At 51.7% G+C, this 27,602-nt stretch overlaps 10 protein-coding genes across 10 annotated transcripts; 3 read left to right on the top strand and 7 right to left on the bottom strand.

The window, feature by feature from the left end:
- Positions 1 to 91: 91 nt before the first annotated feature.
- On the bottom strand, positions 92 to 2,144 carry ALT_5287 (TLD domain-containing protein; the record flags this gene model as incomplete). The annotated part of the gene is made up of 2 exons (XM_033555273.2): positions 92 to 1,974; positions 2,096 to 2,144. 2 exons carry the CDS (start codon positions 2,142 to 2,144, stop codon positions 92 to 94), a joined length of 1,932 nt encoding a protein of 643 aa, XP_033411164.2.
- A 619-nt stretch (positions 2,145 to 2,763) lies between these two features.
- ALT_5286 (glycylpeptide N-tetradecanoyltransferase swoF) lies at positions 2,764 to 4,394 on the bottom strand (the record flags this gene model as incomplete). Its single annotated transcript, XM_033555274.2, has 3 exons — positions 2,764 to 2,961; positions 3,030 to 3,813; positions 3,898 to 4,394. The coding sequence occupies 3 exons, from the start codon at positions 4,392 to 4,394 to the stop codon at positions 2,764 to 2,766; spliced, it is 1,479 nt and encodes a 492-aa protein (XP_033411165.2).
- A 643-nt stretch (positions 4,395 to 5,037) lies between these two features.
- Positions 5,038 to 6,766, bottom strand: ALT_5285 (tetrahydrofolate synthase; the record flags this gene model as incomplete). Its single annotated transcript, XM_033555275.2, has 3 exons — positions 5,038 to 6,444; positions 6,543 to 6,674; positions 6,749 to 6,766. 3 exons carry the CDS (start codon positions 6,764 to 6,766, stop codon positions 5,038 to 5,040), a joined length of 1,557 nt encoding a protein of 518 aa, XP_033411166.2.
- A 582-nt stretch (positions 6,767 to 7,348) lies between these two features.
- On the bottom strand, positions 7,349 to 9,587 carry ALT_5284 (putative phosphoinositide phosphatase (Sac1); the record flags this gene model as incomplete). The annotated part of the gene is made up of 3 exons (XM_033555276.2): positions 7,349 to 7,525; positions 7,590 to 9,325; positions 9,380 to 9,587. 3 exons carry the CDS (start codon positions 9,585 to 9,587, stop codon positions 7,349 to 7,351), a joined length of 2,121 nt encoding a protein of 706 aa, XP_033411167.2.
- Positions 9,588 to 10,374: 787 nt separating this feature from the next.
- On the top strand, positions 10,375 to 11,310 carry ALT_5283 (Rab family GTPase; the record flags this gene model as incomplete). Its single annotated transcript, XM_033555277.2, has 5 exons — positions 10,375 to 10,444; positions 10,517 to 10,536; positions 10,600 to 10,626; positions 10,699 to 10,890; positions 10,963 to 11,310. 5 exons carry the CDS (start codon positions 10,375 to 10,377, stop codon positions 11,308 to 11,310), a joined length of 657 nt encoding a protein of 218 aa, XP_033411168.1.
- Positions 11,311 to 12,202: 892 nt separating this feature from the next.
- Positions 12,203 to 14,268, top strand: ALT_5282 (MICOS complex subunit MIC60; the record flags this gene model as incomplete). The annotated part of the gene is made up of 4 exons (XM_033555278.2): positions 12,203 to 12,316; positions 12,386 to 12,491; positions 12,549 to 14,158; positions 14,224 to 14,268. The coding sequence occupies 4 exons, from the start codon at positions 12,203 to 12,205 to the stop codon at positions 14,266 to 14,268; spliced, it is 1,875 nt and encodes a 624-aa protein (XP_033411169.2).
- A 596-nt stretch (positions 14,269 to 14,864) lies between these two features.
- Positions 14,865 to 21,737, top strand: ALT_5281 (type III PLP-dependent enzyme; the record flags this gene model as incomplete). The annotated part of the gene is made up of 3 exons (XM_033555280.2): positions 14,865 to 18,325; positions 20,458 to 20,630; positions 20,683 to 21,737. The coding sequence occupies 3 exons, from the start codon at positions 14,865 to 14,867 to the stop codon at positions 21,735 to 21,737; spliced, it is 4,689 nt and encodes a 1,562-aa protein (XP_033411171.2).
- Positions 21,738 to 22,097: 360 nt separating this feature from the next.
- On the bottom strand, positions 22,098 to 23,207 carry ALT_5280 (GTP-binding protein; the record flags this gene model as incomplete). Its single annotated transcript, XM_033555281.2, has 1 exon — positions 22,098 to 23,207. The coding sequence occupies one exon, from the start codon at positions 23,205 to 23,207 to the stop codon at positions 22,098 to 22,100; it is 1,110 nt and encodes a 369-aa protein (XP_033411172.2).
- Positions 23,208 to 23,551: 344 nt separating this feature from the next.
- Positions 23,552 to 24,473, bottom strand: ALT_5279 (N-acetyltransferase 9-like protein; the record flags this gene model as incomplete). The annotated part of the gene is made up of 2 exons (XM_089599890.1): positions 23,552 to 24,393; positions 24,452 to 24,473. The coding sequence occupies 2 exons, from the start codon at positions 24,471 to 24,473 to the stop codon at positions 23,552 to 23,554; spliced, it is 864 nt and encodes a 287-aa protein (XP_089455767.1).
- Positions 24,474 to 24,695: 222 nt separating this feature from the next.
- On the bottom strand, positions 24,696 to 26,509 carry ALT_5278 (DNA-directed DNA polymerase delta subunit POL31; the record flags this gene model as incomplete). Its single annotated transcript, XM_033555283.2, has 5 exons — positions 24,696 to 24,991; positions 25,040 to 25,982; positions 26,034 to 26,165; positions 26,224 to 26,407; positions 26,466 to 26,509. The coding sequence occupies 5 exons, from the start codon at positions 26,507 to 26,509 to the stop codon at positions 24,696 to 24,698; spliced, it is 1,599 nt and encodes a 532-aa protein (XP_033411174.2).
- Positions 26,510 to 27,602: the final 1,093 nt, after the last annotated feature.

Here is a 27,602-nt window from a genome sequence, read left to right as displayed (position 1 = left end):
GCAAGGGAGCTCTCCTCAAGTGGGCTGTTCAAACCAGGACTCGGTATGGATCATGGATCACGCCGACAAACATCATTGCCCGGGAAGTGTATTAAATACTCCCACCCCTTTGTCCAGGCCTATCACCAATCAACCCAGCGGTCTCCAGAAGCCATCTCGCGCCTTCCATTGCAGAATCACCGGCTCCCGCTTTCAGATTGAGGTTCCGTCTCCGTTCAGCCTCACGAGCTTCAAACTCCCACTTCGCCCGCTGCACCTCGACTGCACTCTGCCTCGGCTCTGCTGAGGATGCGTCAGACGGCTCAGGGACCAATCCCCAAATTTCCAGAGTGTAAATGTCTATTTGTTTTCTAACTGTTTCTTCCGACAGTGATGTAGTAGCTGGGGGGAGGAAAACGCCATTATGGCCGATGGATGACACATAGAAAGTTGCAGACTCGAGACTCGTGTCAATGGTCAAGCTGCCTGCTCCAAGAGGCGTAGGCTTCAGCTGATGACTTCGAGACGGAGGTGGAATCTGGCATCCGATCGCTATGCCCGTACTGGTGGAGAAGTATGCTACGGGAGCGTTGGGCTTTTGCACGGAGGGTGAAGGATTCCCTGGCAAAAGCTGGTGCTTTGGCGAAAGCTCAAAGAGACAGGGTAAGGCTGAAGAGTCGGAAGGCTTCGTTGAAGAATGGGACAATGGTGCAGATTTCCACGGCTGCGGAAGGTATGCTCCCAGCGTAACCATGCCCTCTCCATGTTCGGATGATTCAGATATAACACCCTCGAGTAGGAGTAATGTGCCAGCGTTCCATGTGAGAACGTTGTGAGAGAAAGAGGTTAATGATGAACCGTGCGCAGCTGTTGAGAAAACAGGATGCAGGCGCATGTTGCCCCGGAGTAGATTGACGTTTGAGGTAGGAGAAGGCAGGAAGAATGAAAGATGAGATACAACACTCGGCTTGAGGATGCTGGATTCAAAACTCCCAGGAAGCATAATTGTCGACGGAGAGAATAGTGCACTATCTGATGGCTTTTCAAGGGTGTCTGTTACTATTGCGTCAGATCCGCTCTTTTTGGTCATGTCCAGGTTCTTGCTGAACAGAAGATGTTCGAAAAGGGGCGTCAATGGATCAAAGAGATATGGTAAAGCGGTCGAAGTAATGTTTGCAAACGATCGGTAACTGATACCACCATCGGAGTCTTCAATATTGAAGGCTGCCAAAATGGTATCAGCCTCTTTCCGAACGCTCTCCATTCGGGCCCCGTTGAGGTCTGAGGTGTACGAAGCCACTGGCTCCAAGGTCTTCAAAGGTGCGATGACAATCAAGAGCATCAGAAGACGACGGAATGTAGCGACGGATATTCGAGCTTCATAGACCTTCTTATCGATGCGAGAGTCATGCTTGAACACATCAATAGCATCCAACGATTCCAACGCCGCCAGGGCAAGGTCATCATCATCATCATCATCATCCTCATCCCCGTAGTCATCGTTGGCAGGCGCATCGACCTCAAAGCCTGTTACATGCGAGTTGACAGCGGAAGAATCATCTGTCTCCTTACGTACATCCTCCGCGCCTGGAGACGCGCCGACATCACGCCTCCCAACATCAGCGAGACTTCCGAACAGAAGTTTGATGCGGTCCTTGCGCGCTCGTCGTAGAACTTTCCCATACCGTTCTGTTAGCAAGACTGCAACCTTTACCATGGCCTCGAATGTCAGAACACTCGGAGCCAATGTATTCTGAAACGGAAATGCACCCAAGTACGAAACCATCCGGAAGATCACAGGTCCAGCATCAAGCGGACAATGGGAATCGCTACTGTCAGGAACACCAAGGAAATCCGAAAGAATCTTCTCGTTCCAGTACTTCATGCCCCCTTGATCTATTGCGCGAGAAAAGAAGTTATCTTTGAAGTGAGTGAGCTCCAGTGGAGTGAAACATTTGGTCGCGAAGCGCTCAGCCAGCACATGGCTTAAGTGTTCTGTTCTTGTATTAGCTTGGCTCAAATCTGCCTCTCTTCTCGTGCAAATTGGATGAGGAAATGGATATTGCAGGAGTCGGTGCACTGGGTAAGACAGAAGACAGCGATGGTTAATACTAACCTGGGTTGCCTGCATGGCCCAGATGTTCGGTCGACTGGCCGACACCCATTTTGAGTAGGTAGAAAGGACAAAGAATATGTCACAAATGTAGCAACCTTCAATGCAAATTCCGGTGCATACAACCGCTTGATTGATTCGCACCTCATCGACTCAAGTCGAGAAATGGCAGAATGGCCGTTGGAGGTGATGGAATGCTGAGTACTCCGCACTTAAAAGAGGAATGGGAGTTTACGATGACAGTTCAGCTTCAGACCGCACAGTCAATGGCCAAGACAAGATTATTCATAGTTATCCATATCTGGAGAACCGGGAGAGTCCACCAGGCTAATCGGCTGGATGAACAATATGTTGTGTTGATGCAAAGAAAACACCAGAGAGTCTGGACCTTCCATGTGATGAAGACGTCACGGAAGCGGGTATTATTGGGGTTGCCTTGGCGCCTGGGGCTCTCCCCCACATCACAGGTCGCTGCCCCAGGCATCATCGTTACCATCATACGAGATCTGCATTCGGACATCATTTTACTCCCGGGTATGATTGGAGATGGGATTATCGTGAGAAGCAATTTTAATGATATTTTCCACACTCAAATTCATTTCACAACGAGAAATAGGTATAAGATGCGATCATCAACGAGGCATGATCCATGCCGCGAGAAGGTTTTTTTTTTACAGCATAACAATGCCAACGCCTCCCATTCTCTTCTCATCCGGCAGGTTCTTTTCGTTAACTCCTCCAGGGACAGGGGCGGTGCGATAGTTGTAGAGGTAGAAGTGAAGCTGGCCGTCGCCGGCTCCAAATTTGAGTTGCTCGAGGAACAGAGGGTTGTCGTGAAGTGTCAGTGCATTAAACACATCAAAGTGAGCCTATCAAAGATAGTGTCAGCTTCAGCAAGTCGAACCGAGAGACATGGCAGTGGATTCCTTATAGTTACCTTCTTGGCCAGGATCAGAGCGTCATTCATCAGCATCAGCAGACGCTCTTTGAGAGCCTTCATGTTATTGGTGAAGGCTGTTTCGGTTGCATAGTAGTACAGGTAAGCAGCACGCACATTGTCGTGCTTGGGGTTCTGAATGACGGTGGATTCGAGGTTATAGAAAGAGAAGAAGTCGGTGATCCTGTGCGTTTCAGGGTCCTCTGCCACGTATGCCCAGACAACCTGCTCTTTCACTGTCTCCGGCTTGTGCACGAGCCAATGGTCGACTTCCTCCCGTGTAAAGGCCTGGTTCAGCGCAAACCGCGCCGAGTATCGCTGCAAAAGATCATGCACGGCGTCAATGTCTTTGGGTTCCATGGGGCGGAGACCGGGGGTGGAGGTAGTGCTGGGAAGGTGATTCTTGGTGATCTGGCGCGCCTTGGTGGATCCGGCAGGGAGAGGCGAAAAGCCAACTTCGTAAAGCTTCAACCAGTCCAAAGGACGGTGGTAGTAGCGGCATGAGCTGACAGGAGTGGGAAGCACCACACCCGCAGTGTAGATGGCTTGGTAAATGCCATTAAGGTAGCATCGACGGGTAATTTCTTTGATGAGAACAGGGGTCAAGCGCTTCGAGCGGAGCTTCTTGTGGATACAGAGGAAATTAATCTCCACGACCTTGAGCTTTTGATTGCGCACACTGATCTCTGTCGGGACACCGCAAATGGACGCCACCAGTTTGCGCGACTTGGTAGCGCGGACGCCGACGTGCCATTCCTTTTTCCAGCCAGGCGACATAAGAGCCCTACAGCCAAATTGTCAGCGCTCAAATAATCCACATCCTTATACGCCGGTAGGAATAGATCCATCGGCCACGTTGTGCACCCACCAGTGTAGGAACGACTGCGAATATCTGAACCGGAACATGGCATTGTCATCCTCCACGTAGTGATACGTCAACAAATCCCACAACTCCTGCAGCTCAGTCTCGTTCGTCAGGTCGAGTGTCGCCCATTCAAACCCTTCAATCAGAGCGTCCGGTTCCTTCGAGACCTTTTCAGGATCAATGATCTTAATGGGGCCCCCAGTATCGGTACTCGTCTCATCGAATCGGGGCACAGGCTGCGTCTGCCAGAATTTGTACGAAGCCATATCCTTCTGATTCTTTCCCGAAACCGACAAACCCGTCAGCAGTTCTGCAATGTTCATTTTGCGCATTGCCTCCGCCGCCTTCTCTTTGTCCATGCCGGCCATCTCGTTCCTGAGAGCGGGGTTGTTCTCCAACAGCGACTCCGCCATCTGAGGGGTTATTTTCACGGTGCCGTCTTTCTTGTCGGTGGACTGGCCCTCGCGGGCCTTGCCCTTGCGATCCTTAGAGTCGGACATGACCTCTGGAGTGTGGAGAGCGAGGAGGGGGTGGTTGAGATTCGAGGGCGCGAAAGATAAATGGAGTTCCGGAAGGTTTGCAGCGATGGCCCCACGTCAGAGTCTTAAGATACTGATGGTGGGAGACGTTTCGCGGGGGACCACAATAATAGTTCGAGTCGTGTTTAGATTAACTACAAGCACGGAGCTAAATCAAATGGTAGCGAATATGAATTCGAATCAAGTGACACGTATCCTCTTCATGGCATATATTACCTCATTTCGTAGGTCTTACAGCCCCCTACTATCTACTTTAGTTCTCATGTGCCTCTTTATCCTCACGAGTGGACCTCGGGAAAGAAATGTATGACACGAGCATAAATCTTCTCGAGTTACTCGGCTACAGAGAAAGAGTTCATATTGCAGCATATCGCTATGTATAGTTCTTATTCATTTGAAATAATGGTCAAATATCCACAGTGGGCACGCTTTGGAAGGAGAGGTCTTGTTGAAAACCGGTTGAACACCTTCAAACCCAAGAATATAATTCTATATGAGACCAAAGAAAAAGAAATTCATATGGGTATCTTCGCGTTGTTGAAAACCTTTTGACAGGCAGAAAAGATGCGGATCCTGAGCAATGTAATGAGATGTGACACTGGCCTTATTGTGGACCAGGTTTGGTCTCGATAACGTCAAGGAAACCTCCGACTAGATGTAAGCTGCCCGTGACAAAAGTCATGACAGGGGCTTCGTCATGGCCTATACGGCTTCTCTCCTGTCTCGCAAGCTCCCGAGCAAAGTCAACAGCCTCCTCGATTGTGCCAAAGACCTTGACTTCCGCCTTGGGATCGATGGAATTCCATTTCTCAGCGAGGCCGTTTTGCACCCGCAACCTTTCCACATCAGATGCGTTCGTGTTCATGCTTACGAGGTCCGGTCGGTATCCCGCGTCCTTGTATGTTACGTTGGTGCAGAAAATTGCATGGGTGAATGGGCTCTCCGACCCTAGAGCACTTGAGAGGGTTTCATGGAGCGCTTGGGCGAGAGCATTACTGTCGCGAGTTTGTTGGTTAAAGATCAAAAGCCGCAGCTTCTTCTCAGCTGCAGCGCTCGATGACGAATGGATCTGAATCTGGGAAGCGAACCATTGGCCAGCCAGTTTGATGCTCTCCAATGTATGACCGCCATCAATGTACCATGAGATGTCTTTCTCACGTCTGGTCTCGCATCGGCCGCCCAACCGAGCCGATTCCAATCCCTTGCGAAACTTGGGCGGGAGAGGCCTCTCCATAAAGTCCGACGGAATATCTTCAAGCCCCAGTCTCGCAAGGAACTCGGCGGCAGTAGCTACAGCCAACGACGCATTTGTATATTGAAAGTCGCCGGCAAGGCCAAGCTTCAGCTCACTGCCGCTATGAAGTTCAGGGTGCCCCGACACAATCTGCAGCTGCGTTCCCTTCTCCTGCGCACGCTTGTGTAGTACTTCTTCAGCACTGGGGGGTTGAGGTGAACTGAAAACCTTCACGTCTGGCTTGATAATGCCACCTTTGTGCCAAGCAATCTCCTCTATTGTGTTTCCAAGCAAAGCGGTATGATCGATCCCGAGGCTTGTAATGGCAGTTGCAACAGGACGTTCAATCACATTTGTGCAGTCGTACTCCCCGCCGATTCCACACTCGATCACTGCGGCATCCACACCTTCGCTGATATATGTATGGAATGCCATCAGTGTCAGATAACGGAAGTATTGAGGTTTCGTCTGTGGATCTGAAGGGTTCTCCCCCGCCACTCGAGCAGCCTCCTCCAAGCGGTCCCATACCTCGAAAAAGTACTGAGCGAACTTTTCCTCGGAAAGCGGCGCATTATCGATTTTGATGCGCTCGCGGGCAAATCGCAAGTGAGGGGAGGTATACAACCCAACCTTGGTGATTTTTCGGGAAGAGCTTTCCAACTCGGGTGATTGCGAGACAGTGTATTGGGAAAGGATGGACGACACAAAAGCTGAAGTTGAGCCTTTGCCTTTCGTGCCCGCGATGTGAACGAGATTCAGTCGGTCCAAATCAGAAGGCTAACACATTTATAGACATTTCATCAGTACGTGGCCGTCCGTATTTTAGGTGAACAAGGGCTCCGCCAAAATAATATCAAGCTGGGAAGAACACGCACCTTGTACCCGATGCGTCGGAGCCACTCGATGGTCTCCGGAATGGACCGTAAATTCATGTTCTGCCTGTCTTTATTCACCTGTTGAATGGCGGCGAAGTTGCTCTGCAGCAAATTCAGCGCCGAGATAGCAGCCTAGTCCTGAGGTCAGCATTGTTGGATCAATGGTGCAGGGTCATGGACACAATGACCGCCAGAGCGTTACTTACATCATAGTTTCGAGCCATTGCGGATGATGAGCAAGACAAAAAGCGCAGTTGATTACTTCTAAACGGGAAGGAGAACATGAGAAGTCTCGCATCAGAGCTGGATATAAAAAGCCCTCCTGGAAGGCCGGGGAAGTAGAGAGATACGAGTAGATTATGTGATTTATCTTTTTTGTAGCCTGCAAGACCGCGGGTCTCCGACGCTCGGAGGTTATTACGGGACTTCCTTATCAACGGCATCACGTGGGGTCAGTCAATTCTATCCTAATCGTCACCCTCTCAAATATAGTCGAAGAGTGAGTCTGCAGTGTAGGTCCAGTTTAATTCCATCTAGAGCCTACGGGCCACAGAAATGTCCCTAAAGCAAGACTAGGACGCAATATGCACGCAACGCAGCCCATATGTAAATACATCTGACTGGAGGAAAAGCTTTTGAACCATGAATCGAATGAAATGAGAAGAATCTGAAGTGATAAAATATTTGAAACAGAAGAAAATCGCAAACCGCTGTCCAGCGTAAAACTACAGGAGAGCATATGCCATAGACATGCGCTATTATAACGAATATTGAAAAGGCGACGATTGTAGAGGACCGGGCACGAATCACTCAATCCTGGTTTTACCTTCTTCCAAGAAAACCAGGCGAGCATTGCTGTAACCTCTTTGGTGCCTCCTCGCAGGGAGAAATTGTCCAACGATTGGGTCGGAACGTGCTTTGATGAGTGCATCCTGATAGCCTTCGGATCCAGCTGTAGGAGTATTCAGTTTTGGCCAGTTGACCTACGTGACCAAAATGTTAGTGACAAATGACCATGCCAAGCAATGGTGTAAAGGTCAAACTTACATAGAGCATGCCATGCGCGAAGATGAAGCGTGCGCACCAGGCCGAAACACCAATCCAGAAAAAGACGAATATGCGGATAGGCCAGACGGCAGAGTCCGGCAACCGCCTCGTGAAAATGGAAACAAAGATCATGAACAGGCCTGCAGCAAGGATGTAAGGGATTGACTGGATGATCAGCGGCCTGCGGTCAACGAAGAGCTGGATGTTGCCGAGAGCAGAATCAGGAGGCAGATAGGTGCCCAAGAACACATCAAACCCATCTTGTCTGGGGCCGTCCAGGAAGTTGTTGCGGATATAGCGGGTGATGGAATTACATAGATCCTGCACCATTCCAGCCCGGGTTCTCTGACCGGTGCGCGTGAAATCCGTCTTGAGGGCTCCTGTGCCGGAATATGCTTTCGAGACAACGTCCGCATTATCAGCCCAAATGTTACGAAACAAGTTCTCAAACTCCCGATCGTCATTAGCTGCTTCGCCTGGACGAAGGACTCCTGCGTCCATGAGCTGCCGCGACACAGCCCATCGCCCAAGCATACTCTGCACCACATTCGTCCGGTCAAGGCAGTCCATGCAATTGGTCCGGACGACGCTTGACTGAAGGGACCGAATTTCTAACAATCCGCCAGGGGCACCGGGATCCTCAACACCACGGAAGTACCCGCCTCGTGAGAGTCCATCCACAAGACGTTCCAAAAGCAGCTCGGCACGATGCCATCTCAGGCCTTTGGTCTCATTGTGGAAATCAAAATAAATGTAATGCAGACGGTCCAGTTCTTTTTGCCTCTGGCTGGGTTCTACCACATGGACTTTCTCGGAAGTGTTTTCATCGGCCTCGGTGTCCTCGATCGAGGAAGACACCAATATGCGTACCAGCTGCTCATAGGCCTTCTTCACACGCTCCTCCCTGCCTTTTTGATTGACAAGATTGACCATGTAATTTTCGCCGTAAATTCTGATTTGCTCCGAGAAATGCTTGCGTGCAGCATCAACAGCTGTCTCGACTCCACGAACCTGAAGCTTCGGCGTGTACTTGAGATTGTTGACTTCGGCCCAGTATACGGGTACACTTCCTCGTGTCTGCACGAAGGACATGACCTGAAGATCTTGGCCCGAGCCACCGGATTTATCCTTGGCCATGGACTGACCTGGTGCAAACCCAGACAGCCCTCCCGCCGCATCGTTAAGGATCACGATCTGCTCCGTCTCATTATAGTTCGAAACGTGGCCGTGCTCGTCTATGCCGCGCGAGAAGTATCTGGTCCCACCCCGATGCCTAGACCTTCTGGTGATAAGGGCAAATGTAAATGAGGTTGACTTGACCCTGGCCGGGGTAATACGGAGCATTCCAAATATGACCGGCAGGATATAGGGGTCGACTCCGGGTTGTGGGCCGTAGCGCATACCGGTCGCATCATGTGCCCCGAGACTGAAATCTATCAAGTCCGATTGAATGAAGCGATTCCAGAAAAATCGATCGTCAGCGCGCTTCCACATGGGAAGGGTGGGATCACTCTGAGATTGACGCTGGAAGCTGTTGGTAAGATCCAATGCATAGGAGAAATACATCGGTCCGGTTCGGAGCAATTCTTTCAACATTGCCAGGTAGGTGTCTTCATCATGATCGTGCAGTGGACGCTCGCGGAGGGGCAAGAACTCGGTGGCGGCGACCTTGTATACCATGTGTCCGCGAAGTCTACCCATGGGCTGGGCCTTTGTTATGACTATAATGTATTTGTCTGCGACAGTTAGTATGGAAACTGAAGATAGGACGTAGCTGACATTTAACCTACCCAGTTTGAGCTTGATCATACCCAAGATACCAGCGATGCTAGATATGCGTTTCGCGCCGGACAGGGTACCATCCGCAAGTCGCAGGTCGCCCGTTGGACGGTCGACAACGAGCGTCTGAGCATTAGGTGATGATGGAGAAGTGAATGCATAATGAGAGGGAGAGGCGTGCAGGTTGATGTCGCGAAAGGGTAGCACAGACGGAGCCATTGTCGATGTCTCCCACTGTTGAGGGGGTTAAGACTTGAGAGGATATGGGTCGGTAAATCTAACGGAAAGAAGGTTGCGATAGCTTTGATTGTTGGAAAAGGGAATGAACTAAATATCAACGCATGGTGCGCATGTATTTTAAAAAAGGAAAATAGTAATCAACCCAGAGAAGGAGAGACTGAAAGAAGAAGGCTGGAGACCGGTTTTCCCAGCGAGAAAGGGAACTATCGTTGAGTACTAGATAGCACTAGGTAATGCCAGCATGTGGTTGATAAAGTAAGGTACCGTTGGCGCTCCGTCCATCCCAAAGGAAGTGATAAGGCCCACCCTCGACCCTGAGGTACCTAGGCAAGACGCAAGAGAGGCAAGGTATCTTACTACCTTAGTACTACGTACTGCGAAATCAGAGGTCGCAAGTTGTATTCTTATTATTATTACTACCTAGGTACTACAGGTACGTAGGACCAATATTATTACCTCCTTATTGGGAGCGCCACACCGCCCCGCAGGTTATTCAGTTGCCTTAGGCCCTGAAAAGCCAGTTGTGGCTGACCCCCTTCGTCATCTGCTTCTACCAGACTGCTACAGACAAGACTACAGTAGTAACCTTACCTTACCAGCAGCCCGCCATCAAACCTCCCCGGTATCCCGATCCCGCCTTCATCACTCTCAAAACCATCCCTCAGAACGTTCTTGCCTCATTCTTATACCACTTTAACCCTCAGAGATCTCGGCGCTCGAATTCTAAGATACACCCTGAAACTGTGCTTCTCCAAAATCAGTCATTATGGCCTCCAGAGCGCCAGCAGGAACCCGCCCGGGTGCTAGATTCGCCCAGTTCAAGCTTGTCTTGCTTGGTTAGCTTACCCTTTCATTCTTTCTCGCTGCATTTGTTCGAGTTATGTTACTGACGTCTATTTGATTTGTAGGTGAATCTGCTGTTGGAAAGGTTAGAGCTCTTTATATAGCCAACTAATGATGTTCTGTCGGTCGCTGACATCTTATCCTCCAGAGTTCATTAGTGCTAAGATTTGTCAAAGTGAGCTTTAGCCTTCTTCTCCTGGTGTCTGTTGGTTCATAAAGACAGCCTAGATTTTAACGGATATCATAGGATCAATTCGATGACTACCGAGAGTCGACGATCGGCGCTGCCTTCCTAACACAGACCATTTCGCTGGACGAAAGCACAACGGTCAAGTTTGAGATATGGGATACCGCTGGTCAGGAAAGATACAAGTCCTTGGCCCCAATGTACTACAGGAATGCGAACTGTGCTGTTGTTGTCTACGATATCACTCAGGCTGTATGCGCCCCGATCACCTTCTCTGCTATTAGGCTACTTTGAGAAAAACTAACTCGGGCAATTTGCGAACAGTCATCGCTGGACAAGGCAAAGTCATGGGTGAAGGAGCTGCAGCGACAGGCGAATGAGAATATTGTTATTGCCCTCGCTGGCAATAAGCTGGATTTAGTTACGGAGCATCCCGACAAGAGAGCCATTCCGACTGCTGATGCCGAAGCCTATGCGCGTGAAGCCGGACTCCTTTTCTTCGAAACATCTGCGAAGACTTCGACAAATGTGAAGGAACTATTTGCCGCAATCGCCAAGAAACTCCCTCTCGATCAGGCGGGCCCGCGCAATCTGCGCACCACTCCTCGTCCCGGTGTGGACTTGCGACCGGAAGCACCTGGCACGCAGGGCGCGGGAGCTTGCAACTGTTAATTGCCAAAATCTCTGCCATCCTCCTCAAATTCCCCCTACCGGGATCCAGATTATTTTCCCGCTTCAACTTCTTGTGCCTAGATATGAGAGGTCCGCATCCTCCTGTCTTAAGTTTGACCAAGTGATGCCGGCCTTGCTTCGCAATATGTTTTAATGGTGTTTCAGTGACTGAGAAATAGTTTCAGATGGAATGAACAATACTTTGCGCTCCTGCCTCTGTCTTCTCGATCCCGGGGAATCATCCACCGTCCTCGGCTGCGGAATCCGCACGTCGTGGCAGGGTCAATTTGGGATTTGGCTTTCTAGATCCTTTGCGATAGGGCTGTACCTCCGCTATGTCGCCTTATCTTGTCTTTAGCTGTTTCTGGTCTGAATCCGGCGTCTGCATTCTCTGATGGGCTAAATCTGGTTCTGCACTTGTCACTCTTCGCTTGTCTTTATTCAATCCAGGTTACATTAGTGTGCTATGCTTATATAATTCTCATTTCAACGCCTTGTTCGAAGATTGACACTTGAGTTGATCACTGTGTGCTTGGTTTCGCATTAACGTCGAAAGACAAAACGCGCAGCTTGTAGCCTTCCAATGCTCCATGAGAAGGTATATTTCCAACGGAGCAGTAATTACGAAATAAGAAAATATTGTTCCCAGATGTAGACACTCAGTTCAAAACGCAAAATGGTTGCATCACTCTTTCGCAGTATGTAGTCGGTGGCAGAATTTGGGCGGTGTGCGACCTCCGAAACTAAGCCACTTGGATATGGCTGTGCAGGGCTGTCGGAGCGGATCGTAAAAGCATCATCCCAATTCCGGTCCGCGTTTTCCCTCTTGCCAACATCAACCCCCTCTTCTCTACCCGCCTTCAGCGTCTTCCTTTCTGTTGTGCGGCCCGCCATGCTGCGCTCTTCTTTTGCACAGAGCCGACGGTTGCTTCTGTCTCCAGCTCGCTCACGGACAGCTGCGCAATGGCTGCCGAAAGCTGGAGCAAGCAATCGCTTTGCCGGCCAGGTATGACGACAACCTACCTTCCTGACTGTGTTCGGGGATACGTGCTAATATCAATGGCATCTTATACAGAGATTCTTTGCTGATGCCAAACCTCCCGTCACCGGTGCACCTACTCCCGCCTCCCCTTCTTCCGAATCACCTATTCCTCCAGAGACCCTCCCCAAGCCATCACCAGGTTCGACTCCCGTTGTCCATTGAAGTCATTGATGGTTCCAAGGGCTAATTAGTGCAGCTGCTGAGGCTCCTCTTCCTCCCCCGCCTCCCCCTGCTCCTACCCGTAAGACCGGGCGCTTTCGAAAATTCCTTCTCTACTTGATTCTGACGTCTGGATTCGCCTACGGTGGCGGTATCTTTCTGGCGCTCAAGTCTGACAACTTCCACGACTTCTTCACGGAATACGTTCCTTATGGCGAGGACTGTGTTTTGTACTTTGAGGAACGTGACTTCTACCGCCGCTTCCCCAACACGTTGAGAAACCAGAACCGCGCCCCCAAGGATGAGGGCCACACGGTCACAATTCCGAGCAAGAGCGGGCTTTCCTGGAAGGTTGCAGAGGAGGAATCTGGGGCTGATGTGTCACAGAAGGGCCCTCATATGAGCGCACTCGATAATGGCGACAAAGCGCAACTCAAGCCTGGCGCCGCTAAGCCTGAGGAGAAGGTCGCCGCTGTCGAGAAGGCCAAGGCCGAGTCTGCTGCCAAGGAACAGAGCTCTGAGGATACGAAAAAGGTGCAGGAGGAATCCAAGAAACCCGCGGCCCCAGCAGTGACGCCCATTGAATTTGCAACTGTCAGTGAGGGCGATGAAGAGGTCGTGCAGGAACTGGTCAAGACTTTCAACGATATTATCACTGTCATTGGCGCTGACGAGAACGCGCACAAGTTCTCTGGTGCTGTCAATAAGGCAAAAGAGGAGCTTCGAACTATTGGCGAGAAGATCATCGCCATCCGCAATGAAGCGCGAAATGCTGCCCAGGAGGAGATCAAGCAAGCCCATGCGACTTTCGATGAGTCTGCACGAGAGCTGATTCGTCGCTTTGAAGAGGCACGTGCTCATGACGCTGCTCAGTATCGGGAGGAGTTTGAGATTGAGCGCGAGAGACTCGCCCGTGCTTACCAGGAGAAGGTCAACACGGAGCTGCAGAGGGCTCAAGAAGTGGCTGAGCAGCGCCTCAAGAATGAGCTGGTTGAGCAGGCCATCGAGCTTAACCGCAAGTACCTTCACGAGGTGAAGGATCTGGTTGAGCGGGAACGTGAAGGTCGTCTAAGCAAGCTGAACGAGTTGACCGCCAATGTAAACCTGCTTGAGAAGCTTACTACCGACTGGAAGGAAGTGATTGATACCAACCTCAAGACCCAGCAGCTTCAGGTTGCTGTGGATGCCGTCCGCTCCGTCCTCGAGCGCTCTACCGTCCCCCGGCCTTTTGTCCGTGAACTTGTTGCTGTGAAAGAGCTGGCTGCCGGTGACCCGGTTGTTGAGGCTGCTATTGCATCGATCAACCCAACTGCTTATCAGCGTGGTATTCCTTCGACGTCTCAGATCATTGAGCGCTTCCGTCGGGTGGCCGATGAAGTCCGCAAGGCAAGCCTTCTGCCCGAAGATGCTGGCATCGCCAGCCACGCGGCCAGTCTTGTCCTGAGCAAGGTCATGTTCAAGAAAGACGCGGTCGCGGGCAGCGACGACGTCGAAAGTGTACTCCTTCGCACTGAGCATTTGTTGGAGGAAGGTAACCTCGACGACGCTGCTCGTGAGATGAACACCCTCAAGGGATGGGCCAAAATTCTGAGCAAGGACTGGTTGAGTGACGTGCGTCGGGTGTTGGAGGTAAAACAGGCTCTGGAGGTAAGATTATGGCCTTTCACTCTATTGATCATTTATACAGATGGGCTGACATAAGTACTTTGCAGGTTATCGAGACAGAGGCACGCCTCCAGTGCTTGAGAGTTGAATAGATAAAAGACTAGCGATCCCTTTCTGTTTCGCGTATATGTTCCTGTAGTCTATGGAAGACTTGTACCTCTAGTGGCACTCCTACGTTATTAGAATCAATCTAGATATTCCATTTGTCTAGATTTTTCGATCCATGCCTACAGGGTTCCCTTCGTTGACGTTGTCTTTATGGATCGTGGATCTATATATAATGTTTGTTCTGTTTGTATACCCACGTGCAGCTCCAAGCCGTTGACGCGCATGGCTGATCGACTGATTGTCAACTCGAATGTCTTGCATCTGAAAGTTGTGACGGAATATGGCACTTTATTCTATCTTGCCGCTATGTCCTTGAGGTCGAGCAAAGGTTGAAGTCGGCAGTTGCGGTGTTTTCTTTCAATAATTCCATGACTTCTCCACCACGTAACACACACCTCCTTACTCACTCCGCGGGAGTGACCCGGATGTTTCTCTCATTGATGTTGAACAATCCGGTGATTCCGTTGAATCGCTGTTTTCAGTGTTAATATCTATTTTGACACATAGTGATAACTTGGCATCGAAACCTGCTTCCTAACTCGAATCTAATGGCGATTTCTATCGGCGGAGTTCCACACGAATGACCGAGGGACGAGGAAGCGGCGAGCTGGAGGGCAGCACGCTCGGCAGCAGCTCGCGCGATGGAGACAGGGCCAGACGCAGTCAACGACGGACAGCCAGTTCGAGCTCATTTCTCGTCGACTCATCGTTTCTATCCAAGTCAAAGAGCATACGGACCGGCTCTCATCGGCCGCGGCGTTCGGAATCGCATCGCAACGAGAAGCGTGGCGCTCCCGAGAGTGATATTGCAACACCGAAGAAGAGGTCGCGGTTCCCCTGGAGTCGTAATAGAGAGTCGCTGGAAGGGCCGTCGGTGATTGCTGGTCCTCAGGAGCCCGCAGGGACGGAAACGCCTGGTCCATCGTCCGCACAGCAACCTCCAACGTCGGAGCCGCCGCCAGCTAGCACGGACAATAATGAGGCTGCGCCAGGTTTGGACAGGGATTCACTTCAGATTGTTAATCTGGCTCTGAACTTGAGTGAGTCCCGGAGGAGAAATAACCTCGGTCGGTCCGTCTCGACTCGCCTCCCAGGGGCTGGGACGTCGGTTCCCTATACTGATAGTACTACGTTGACTACGAGCGCCGGCCGTGGATATCCGACTCTTCATACGCATCGCGATTATACTCATACGGGGATCAGCGACCGCGCCACGCCACCGCCTGGTGAATCAGCCCTGAATCCTTCATCCGTACTGGATCTGCTACCTAATGCTGCTGGAGGAGAGACCTTGCCTCAGGCATTCTCAACGAGTACGCTAGCTCGGGCCGATAAAGCCAGGCGTCATTTTGAGCTATTTCATCTCTATTTGCGTCTACTCCCTTCGCTCCCGCCACTGAGACATCATGGCACGCAAGATGCCACAGACGCCTCATCAGCTTCAAAGGGTAGCCTTCCTCAGTCGCGAGACTACAATCCCCTCCAGGCCATTCGGAACCGAAAAGTTCGTTTCCGTGAGAGACGTCCGATTGATCCAGAGTCGGAAGGTTGGTATGACGTCGCTAGGGTGCGTGAATGGGTGAACTCGGTTCAATCTCACTATGGCAACAAAAGATACCAGCCTTCTGAATGTCTAAAGCTGCCGCCGTTTGAACGAGGCGAGAAGGATCTGCCACGAGAAGAACCCGATGATCCAGATCTGTTTGCAGCGTCTCCTCCTTCCAGCTTAAGACGCGTCAGCCGCACTAGCAGCACCAAAGCAGCTCGCAGGCCAAGATTCGACTGGACTATCTCCCCGGCTGAGCTTCTGGCTGATGCCGCCTGGGTTGAAGAAGGCCAGAATAAGAGCAAGATGGTGGACAAAGACGGAAATCTCCTGTTTCCGGACCCAGCAGAGTTACACCCTTCTGGTGACATGCCACCTAGCTCTGCCCAGACGCATATGCCAGCCAAGCCGCCGTCTGCGGGCGCACAACACCCGGATTCTGATACGCCTTTCTCAAATGCCCATCCTGCATTGGGACCCGAGTTCAGGAGCGTCAATCGTGGAAGGCGACGGCACAGATATCATAGTCCTGCACATGGTTTCCACAGCAGAGGTACTTCACTAACCGGCATAGGCACCAAGGAGCGCAACCTGGGATTACGGTCAAGTAGCTCTTCGAGTGTCTCCACCACTGGTGAAAGACACTCCTGGTATCGTCATGCGGACAATATAGGTCGATCTGCCGCATCAAAACTTACTCGAGCTCGGATCTCACGAGTGAACTCCCCTACCACTGCGCCAGAAGAAGAACATGGCCTCGATACAGGACTGCTGCCGTCTCAGACCTCGAGTACTCAACCAACGTGGGCCAAATTGGACGAGCGAAGCGGCTCGTTGTCATCCGCCGCAAGTCGTCAGGATCCTTCTTCTACTGGCATTCCGCCTGTTTCCCTTGGATACTTCCCTAGCATTGCGTCCAACTTGTCTCCTCCTTCAAGTCGCTCACCGTCGCCATCCAAACGACAAATTGCTCACGGAATCATTGCTCGCCATGCGCGAAGCAAAAGCCGCTCACGCCCCAAGGAGATCCTTGAGGACAAGTTGATCTCTGCGGCGGATACTGCCGATAATCTACAAAAACATATATCTGATGGCGCACATCCAGCCGGCAGACTTGAACCAAGCCCAATTCCCGATGATGTGTCTCCGGTGTACCAAGCTGACAAGACATGGAGCTACACGCATGCGCGCAAGGGATCAGTTCAGCCTGAATCGCGGCTGCGCGGAATCTTTAAAGGGCCAGGAAAAATTGCAGAGATCGTAGGCAACGAGGTTTCAAAAATGGGCGACCTGATAATGAAGAAGGACGACCCGGCTCATTCAAGGAATTCGTCGTTGGAGACAGCTCTTCCCTCCGAGGATAGTGCATTGGACGAGGGCGAGGAAGCGAAGGGTGAAAAGAGATCCGGGCCCAAGGCCCTCCTACGCCGACTTCCAACATTCTCGGATGGGACTCCTCGCAAGCCTCCCGAGCGTGGCAGTGCGAAGAGTCTTTTGCAATCAACTGCGGCTTTGGCGACTCCATCTCGACGGGCCGAGCAAGAAGAACAGCGTAGAGCTTCGGCCCTGGATAGTCCTTTGAAGCAGGGCTCAGATGCTCCATTGCATGATGCGCAAGTGCCGCAGACGAAGAGGGTCGGCGCTTCAATGCTACAAAAGGATGCGCACATGCTGGCGGCGAAAATTGGTGATGGCCGAAGATTTGAGCCCGAGTTCCACGGGGTCCGGAACCAGATCAAGAAGGGTCAAATCAAAGATCCATCGGTTCCTTTCAGCATGATCCGTCCCCCGGTTACGGGGCTTGCGCAAGCAGATATCTCGGCTGCAGATCGTCCTCAAGACAATCGTTGTGGTGCGTCAGGTCAGTCAAGGACATGGAGCATCTCCAACCGCAGCATTTCGACTGCGGTGGACTCTGGTATCCCGGATCGAAGGGAAATCGAGCGTACAAAGGCGCTTCTTCTGACATCGGGTATCAAAGCGCGGGAAATCACTCGCCGGGCCGAATCGATACGCAGTCCACCGCCAGACTTTCTACAGAAAGCCTATCCCGACTCCCCTGTGCCCCAGATCATTCGCCTCTATGAATTTGATGTGGCGGCCAAGGGACTGCTCCGGCGATTAGAGACGTCTCATGACTCGTTTCGGCGAACTGTGGAGAGTTTCCCTAAGGCCTCGGGCGCTTTGAGAACGCAGTTGGCACAGCTGGAAGACATGGTCAACCAGACTCTTGCCCCGCGCGTTCGAGCCCTGGCGGAAGACGCCGAAAATCTCAGCGTCGAACTCAACACGACTAGTACGCTTGCAGTGAAACAGTTGAGCGACAAACTCGACAAGGGCATCCGCAAGCGTCATCGGCGTTTGCGTTGGCTCCGACGCACCGGCTTCGTCATGCTCGAATGGGCTCTTGTCGGGATGCTGTGGTGGGTGTGGTTAATTGTCATGGCCTTCAAGGTCCTTCGCTGTATCTTTCGAGGAGCCATTTCTGGCATCCGGTGGGTGCTTTGGTTGTGATGAGGACATTTGGTTCTTTTCTTTTCAGTCTTTCTACCTACTTGTAATACTTTGAGTGGTTGGGCCATCTGCCACCGGCTCCTATTTCTTCTCTTTCATTAAGAGCGCATATACCCCTTTATTGAGGATTCAGTTTGCCTGGCGCAGCTTACTCTTTGATTCGAGAAATTGTTTTTTTCGTCAGATTTGTATATAATTATTTCTGTATGATGTTGACAATAAGAGTATCTCTATTTAGTTTTGCATAATAGCCACTTGAGTCTCCTTCCCGGACATGATGTATTGGTCTTACTCGTTTTGAGAGACGAGTTCGAATATGATGCCTCAGACTACCGATGCGTATATGCTACGTAAAGTAGGCGAATAATGCATTGCCTTCTGGAGTAGCTTTTCGAAACTCTCTCTTCTCCCTTTACGGGCGGTTGGGAATCAATAACATTGCTAGTTATTCGGTGACGTAGGAGACCTTTCTGTGTTCAGGTGGATTCACGTTGATTGTTGACATTATTCTCTAGCTAGTTGATAGCTGTAGCGATGTAAGCAACCATGCACACTGTATTTATGCTCCGGTATCTAGAACATCAACAGGGTAAGTTTTACGTATAATAATTTGATATATATGCACAGAAGTGGTTGAGAGGGAGATAGCTGGATACTTTGGTAGCTCTGGTATGAATCATTAACAAGCTATTGAGCTAAATATAATATCCAATCCAGAGCGGACTGGATAAGAATGAGGACAGCTGATGATGATGATGATTCGGAGGGGTATAATGATGCACCTGCACATGCAATGCGAGGCTGCAGAATCATACTGTACAGTAAGTAATAATACTGTGATGCCCCCTGCAGATCAGGAGGAGACCAGGAGCGGGAAGAGAAGAGAAATCAGGCTGCAATTTTGGGTTGGAAAAGAGCAAAGATGAGTCAATTGGGGGAGGACGAATAGAATGACGGATATTAATTACAGGTACCTCTCTACATAGTGAGAAATCCCTCAGCTTCGTCATAGAGGGGCACCGGAAAATACTCGTCAAGTGTCAGCACAGCGACTCAGCGTTGTTCCCCACAGTCTGTCTCTTCTCCGTCGGTCGGTGCGTTCTCCTCCATCACCAACTTTTCCCTTCTTTCTTCTTCCTCTCCTTTTTCCCTCTCCCTCGTTCTCACTTTCCTATCCATTGCCATTCGAGGTAAGTTGCATTTCGTCTGATCCCCTGCCCCTTCATTTCCTTGATTTGGCCTCTGCCTATATTGGCATTCCATATCGTCTTTCCCCCACTTTCGCTGGCGTGTGCCCTTTGCCCTAAAACACCACATCCTCCACCGCCGCCGAACGAGCCAAAAAAAAAAAAAAAGACCGCACGCGCCTCGTCGTTCGCCCATAAAAATCTCTCACCTCTCCCTCCCCCTCCGTCCTACGGTCGTTTTCTCACCTCTTCTGCAAGGGTACTGACCGCAGCTCTCCTCTCTGTCAGATTTATCTCATTTGTGGGATTAAAAAAAGTTCTCTTACTTTGTCCGCCGAGCGACAAAGTTTTCTCTACCCAATTTTCAGACCGCGTCTCTACGCCTTTGGAAACTCGTTAGTTCCAAAGGCACCAGCTCATCACGGCTTTCGCAGCCTCTCCCTTGCCCTTTCGTCAAATTGTCTCGCCTCGACGGCTCCGCGACACTCTTAACAACATTCCACCACCTCCTGCTGCTGACCCCTCCCTCGGTTTCCTCCGGTGCGCCATTTTTTAACAACCCTTTGACGCCCCTCCAACTTATTCCCGCACTCTTTGAGCTGCCGCATAGGACTTCTCTGAAGGTTCTTCCTCTTAAGGAGGAAGGGTCTAGGAGGCTTGGTCCAGTCAACCTCGGTTGCGAATCTTTTCGTCCTCCTTAACACGCAGTCGCGTTCTTGACACTCGTCTCATAAACTTATTTATCTATTTCAAACCACCTTTCAAGACCTGTTCCGTGCTTCGTCGCAGCGCATGGTTATGGCACCGACTGCTTGTGTACCTGCTGAAGTATGCATGACCAAACATTGTCACGACAAAAACGACTATAGTTTTAATCACCATAGTCAACTCAGCAATCATGGAGGGGACGACCTTTCGCAATCTAGGTTGGCTGCCAAGAACCTCGTCTTGGATGTCTTGAAGAAACGCGCCGCCGAGGTGGATGTGGACCGGTGCGGCCCCGGTGAAGAAGATGCCTTTTATGTGGCCGACATGGGGGAGATCTACCGACAGCATCTTCGCTGGAAAATGAACTTGGGTCGCGTCAAGCCTTTTTACGGTAGGTTCATTTGCCATTGGAGCTTGAGACCAACGAGCTAACGATTCCCCAGCGGTCAAGTGCAACCCCGACCCGGAGATCCTCCGTCTCATGGCTAAGCTTGGAAACGGTTTTGACTGTGCCTCCAAGGCGGAAATCGATCTGGCCCTCGACACTGGCATCGATCCCAGCCGCATCATTTACGCGCAGCCCTGCAAGACCAAGTCCTATCTGCGCTATGCCGCCAAGGTGGGCGTCAAGCAAATGACCTTTGATAATGCCGACGAGCTCTACAAGATCAAGGCCTGCTACCCCGACGCGGAGCTCTACCTGCGTATCCTGACCGATGACTCGACCAGTCTGTGCCGGCTCAGCATGAAGTTCGGCGCCTCCCTAGACATCGCCCGTCAGCTGCTTGAACTTGCTCACGAGCTCGAGCTCAAGGTCGTCGGAGTGAGCTTCCACGTGGGCTCCGGTGCCGAGGATCCCTGCGCGTTCCTCAAGGCCGTGCAGGATGCTCGTCTGGTCTTTGACCAGGCTGCAGAGGTGGGCCACGAGCTCCACACCCTGGATGTCGGGGGCGGCTTCTGCCAGGACACTTTCGAAAAGTTTGCCGGCATCCTGAGTGAGGCGCTTGACACGTATTTCCCGCCTCACATTCGTGTCATTGCCGAGCCTGGCCGCTACTACGTCGCCAGCGCCTTCACCCTGGCCGCCAATGTCATTGCCCGCCGCGATGTGCGTGACCCCGAGGACCCGGCCAACGATGCCTACATGCTGTACCTGAACGACGGCGTGTACGGCAATTTCTCCAACATCATCTTCGACCACCAGCATCCCGTGGCCAAGATCTTGACCTGCTCCGGCGAGACCCAGCCGTCCGCTCTGAATGCTGCGACTTCAGAGGGCATCGCCTATTCCATCTGGGGTCCGACCTGTGATGGTATCGACGTCATCACCCAGCGCATTGTGCTGCCTGGTCTGTTGGACGTCGGCGACTGGCTGTACTTTGAGGAGATGGGCGCTTACACCAAGTGCAGCGCCACCCGGTTCAACGGCTTCTCGGACAATCACGAGGTGATTTACATCTCGACCGAAGCCGGTGCAACTGCTCTCCTGGAGTATTAGAGACATTCTTGTATTTGCTTAAGCGTTGACTGTATTCATTTGCTGTCTGTATTTATGTTTGTTGTGGGATAGATAATGGGGAGGACGGGGGATCCCATAAAGTTTTGATTTGCTTTTTGCTTGATAGACTAGGCTTTGTCACATTGTCTAATCGATCTGCTAAGCTGCTTTGGTCATTCTTTGGTTCTCTTGGTAATCCTGGACGCTATAGAGTGCATTTCGATGCTGAAAATGGGGTCATCTGTATATCTATGAAATATCTATCTTTTTATCTACATTCGTGCCCGCATCGTCTCTTGACCACAATCGTAAGGAGCCAGCTCCACTGCAGTTCATGTACAGAAAGAAGACAAAAGTAATCTATACCAGGCGTTCGACCACTAACACGTCCTCGGCACCTTCACCAAGCTGAATCAACCCACCAGCTTCCAGCTTCTTCTTCCACTTGCCCGACTCGTACCGGGCCAGAATAAGCGTGAGACGCGCAACGACAGCCGGGTCCGCGCTCTCCGCCACCATTTCCGACGGCGTAAAGGTCCAGCGCCCAAAGGCCCAGTTGAGAATGTAATGTCGGACAGCTTCATTGCCGGACGTGGGAGGCGGCGCGGATTTCTTCTCGCCGGGGTTATCCCCGGAGTCGGCAGGCGGTTGCGAGGCAGGACAGCGCATGGTCCCCTTGATCCGGTAGACCTCGTCCTTGGGCGCGGCGAGCAGCATCATCTCGAGGGCGGCAACATCGATAGTCTGGTCGGGCCGGCAGGCCTTGAGCGTGACGGACAGCACTTCGACTTCAGACTGGTGGTCATGCCGATGCTGGTGATGGTCATCCGTCAAGCGCAACGCATCCTCAGCATCCTCCTTGGCGAACAACGCCCCGTCAATCCCCAGGAGAACCTCCTTATCCACGCGGCCCTTATCCGACTTGACCCACGGCGTCTGCACCTCCAGATCGCCCACGCGATCCAGGCACAGCTCAAACCGCTCCTCCGGCACCCCCTCCCACTTATTGAAGATGATCAGATCCGTGTACTTGGCCTGCAGCTTCGCCGTGTACGACGTATCCTCGTACCCCTCCCAATTCTCCACATCAATCACGCTGATGACCCCGTCCAGCACAAAGCTGCCCGGCTGCTCGCGCGCAAGCCGGTTCACCTCCATCGCCAGCGTCGCGGGGAACGCGCTCCCGCTCGTCTCGATGACGATGCGGTCCGGCTGGACCTCCTCGCGCAGCTGGTTCAGCGCGTCGCTGAGCTGGCCCACGAGGTTGCAGCAGATGCATCCGTTCAGCAGCTCGCGCACGCCGGAGATGGACTGCGTCGAGGCGAGCTGCGAGTCGATGGCTACGTCGCCGAATTCGTTTTTGAGGAGTGCGAGGCGGTAGGTTGCCGGGAGCTGGGGGATGAGGTTGAGGAGGAGGGTGGTCTTGCCGGAGCCGAGGAAGCCCGTTATGATTGTTATCGGGATGGGCATTTTCCTTTCTCTTCTTTTTTCTTTTGCCTGATAGTTGACAGTCTCACTCCGATGGTGATACTTTTTACACCGGAGGGGTAGAGGCGCTAATCCTGATCGGGAAGCCCTAATCAAATGACGTAGGTACCTGTCGCCGAGGGTAAGAATACTATTTATATTTTGAACGGGGTCATTGAGTCAATAGAGTATCTATTTGGATATCAATTGGCTAGATGTACAGGATGCAATTCAGGATGGTGGTCAGATACTACATGGAAGTGTAGACGATCGAGCGTCGAGACAGCACCTGAACGGACATCAACAGCTTCAGAACAGCTAGATAGTCCGTAAGGGGTATCATGGGATCATTCAGTCCTCTCATACAACACCTCAGTATAACCCTCAACACCAGCGTTCGCCATCGCCTCATCGACACTCTCCAGCGACAGCTCACTGCGCACCCTCCTCAACTCAAACTCCCCAAAATAGCTCGGCTCCTCGCTAACCTTGCAGAACCCAACACTCTCAAACAGCGCCAGACTGCGCCCATTGTCCTTTCCAATCTTCACACTCAGCGCGCCGAACCTCCAGTCCGTCCTGCCTTGTAATGTAGCACCAGCACCAGCACCAGTGCCTTGCACAAACTCCCCCACTATGTCTTCCTCATGCTCAAGCACATACCGCAGAAACGCAAGCAACGCGGCCCGCCCATAGCCCTTTCGCTGATTTGCCTTCTCGGCAATCATCAGCTCAATCTCCCCGATGATCTGTGGACATGACGGGCCGTCTTCGTCTTCATCGTCATCCTCAACCCGGAGGAAGAGGTTAATGTCGCCGAGCATCTGCCCGGGAGCATCATCTCCGTCCTGCAGCCGTAGCCCTGACCCAGGCAGCTGCTCTTGACTTTCAGTCTGATGCTGAGACTGATGCTCAGACCGAGCCCGAGGAACAGGCAAACAAATAATAAAAGTCAACTTATCAGCATCCTGCCGCCAGTTACGCTGCATGGCGTACTCTTCTTCCAGGGTAAGTGGTTCCGAGGCCGTGGCGGCTTGGATTTCCTGTAGTACATTTAGCATGGCATCTATCATCTTATCAATTGGGTTGGGAATGGGGTGAGTGTCTACCTCATCTTTCATCCATTCGTGGTAGCGGGGGACGTGCCAGCTGGAGTATGGGACTAGAAGCACCTTTGAGGTGGAGATTGCTGCGTCCTTGTTAGTTTTTAGTTTTTGCGGTGTTGTTTGAAGATGCGTAGTGCGTACCGGTTTTTGCGTTGAGGCGCATGTCTATTATGTTTTGAGTTAATGTCAAGTCTATGTCTATTGCTGCCTGCAGCTGTTTGGCTTTTTGATCGGGGGGCTAGATTGAATTTCCGGCAGAGGAAATGAGGACTTTGCCCGGTCTTGGCGTTGATGTACAAATATAGCCTACAACATAACTACGGAGAACAGTCATTGCAGAATTCGTGGTGACGCACATATCGATGTCATCAGGTCTTCTGTTGTATTATTGCTTTTCTTGCTTTCCTGCAAAAGAACCGAATTTGACCACCTCCACCTCCAATGTCTCGCTATCCACGAGAACCAACTCCCCCGTCTCCTTGAACTTGGGAATCGACAACAGACGCACACGCGCACCAGTATTATCGGCCGCGTCGGTCATCTCCGTGTCGGCTCCGTTAAGCCTAAGGGGAGAGTCGCCTTCCAGCACGGCCGTCTTGAACCGTGGCTGATTGCCAGTGAAGAAGATGTGCGGACAGGACTGCATTACAAAGGGGTCGTTTGTTTGGAAAGGATAGGACCCTGCAGAATAGTCAGTACTTGGTCGAGATATGCGGCAGAGAAACGTACATATTGTATCAGGTGCGGTGGGAACTCCACACCTCCACCGTAGCATGGCCTCCATGATTCTCATCCTGGCCTCGATGTCCCCATCACCGGCGTCCAGCGCATCACGGTCCGCAAAATCCAGATACCGGAGGACATCGTCCACGTTCTGTCCACTGCTTCCCCACAGCCGCCATCCCTCGACATCTCCTTCCCACGGGTTTGTGACGCTGTCAAACCAGCCCGGCTCGGGAGCTTCGTCCCCCGACGGAGGCGGAGCACAGTATGCTCTGGCTCGTGGGAACATCGCTCGGTGGATCCCCTGCTGAGGGAGTGCAAAGTTCGCCGGGTCACTCTCCCCCGGCATGAGAGTCACAGGTATGCTCGGCAGGATCTCCGCAAGGAAGTTGTCTAGTTGTGTAATGGGCGATGCGTTGTATGCAGAGGCATCGTATCCATACTTTCTCGGGGCAAGCTTCTTCTTCGCTGCCGCTCCCGTCTCTGCGCCAGTCGCTGCTGCCTCAGCCGTCACATTCACCCCTAGTGAGTTTCCGGCAATGATAAGCCGTGTGATTGAGGATGCATCCGACCCTGTATACCCCAGAAGATAGTCTGTCAGAAGTTCCAGCGCAAGAGTATCACTCGATGTGCCCGTAATCCCAAGACCACTCACAAAAGCAATCTTGCCCTTGCGCGACTCTTTCGTATCCGTCTTGTCTTCGTCTCTCTCCCACCGACGCGGCTGAGGAGGCAGGTCAGGCACTCTGATATCAATCGTTTCAAAATCACCATTCGCATTCTCCGTTCCCAGTACCGCTATAATGGCTCCTGTCGCGAGTTGAGTTGACCGCAGAAGATTCCCTGTTAATCGCAGGCGGCCCGACTCGTCTTCCAACATGATTTGTGTCAATTCCGGATGAGCGGGGTCTTGGTAAGTGCGACGTGGCGGAGGGGCTAGGGTGTGACTCTAGGAGGTGTCAGCGATGCCTGGAGACATGACCGTTGGGGACTTTCGGACCTCTCTGGAAAGATCATCCAGGATATTCGGCTTCAGGGGCATGTCCATGTAGACCGTCCCAGCCACCCAGCAAAGCTCGCCTTGTCGGACATCGAGCACTCGCTCTACACGACGAGCGCGTTCTCCGGCAATCTATCACCCCATCAACAAGGTCAGAAAATGACGAGCAAGTGCCAAGCGACTGTCTTACACTGAATCCTTCCCATGCGTCCGTTCCAACCTCTTCCACCACAGGTTTCAGTCGTGCGAGTCGCAAGAAGTACATGTCGCCATATTGTTGCTGGTAATGTCTTGCATCGCCGGAGGGGAGTTTGAAGGTATGAAGTGGGTTGTAGTGGGAGGTCTCGCGATACACAGGCGAGAACTGTTCGTCGCTGTATCAAGCGACGGTTAGCATCATTTTCATCCATCTGAGCATTGAGAAGAGCAGACCTCGGGGGTTGCAAAAACACGTCCTCCGCTGTGTTGGTGGCCATTGTGTGAGGAAATCTCTTATCTTCCAAAGCGTTCCCTTTGGGCAGTGGAAAATAAGACGATTCTTTCCGCTATGGCCCAAAGAGCATGTAATTGAAGAAGTTGAAGCCGAGCTTCGTCATTGTTCGATTGACTTTCGAGGAGGCCGCTGTACCACGCGAATCACGCGTCTTTTGGCGTTTCCCCGACAGTGTAATTACAATACCGAATTGGGCGGAACTATCTACCACTACTACTACAACCAACCTAAGACTGCAAGTGCTCTCTCGCTGGAACAGAAGAGATAGTTGCTTGTTGAATTCTACGAGAGTGTTTTTCCGAGTTCCTTCTCAGAGCCCAAGATGTTTTTGAAAATGCTAGATTCTGGTTGATTGACGACATTCAACTCCGGTCATCGTTGCGAATGATCTTGGACCTCCAGTAAGAATGGCCAGAAATTACTCTGAGACAGAGCTCTTGGAGATAAGACCAGCAAATAGATTCTCAGACTCATGCTTTCTTCTGCAATATGCTGGCTGTTTCGGCCAAAAACGTGCTTGTGTCACCGAGGAATGCTGGCTTGAAGCCATACCGGGTCGGCTACACAGCTAATCAATCATTACAGATCTCTCTGGCAGAGTCTAGAAGACCGAGCTTTTAATCTGCAGTAGTGATGAGGTCGTTTGCGAGATCGCCATTGGGACTAGACGTCGTGAGTGGACCTGGACTAGATGATTGTTGACTATCTGCCGGAAGACCACGAACGCATTCCGATCTCCATTCCGCATACCACATCTTCCATGAGTTGGATTGCCTCGAGTCGATCGAATGCACCAGGCCATGATTGTTTGGCGTCATTATGTGTCTCCTTCTCTGATAGGTCTGCTCGCTCGCAGACGGATCCATTTCATTCTTGTCGGTTGAGAAACGTTATTCGAATGACATAGTCGAAGGACTCGAGAATGGATCTGCTCATATCTCATACGTGCATCTGCATGTCTTCCATGAGTATGGCAGACTTCATAACATTAGCCAGCCCATATCTCGTCCTCCCATCCGTGGCTGGCCAGAGAGTTGATCTCCCCAGGTCATCCTCACAGCTCCAAGACGCGTTGG

Source organism: Aspergillus lentulus (assembly GCF_001445615.1).
Source record: "Aspergillus lentulus DNA, contig: Alt09, strain: IFM 54703, whole genome shotgun sequence".
NCBI classification, from domain to species: Eukaryota; Fungi; Ascomycota; class Eurotiomycetes; order Eurotiales; family Aspergillaceae; genus Aspergillus; species Aspergillus lentulus.
Note: the sequence above shows the minus strand (reverse complement) of the source record. Positions and strands in the feature narration are given on the sequence as shown.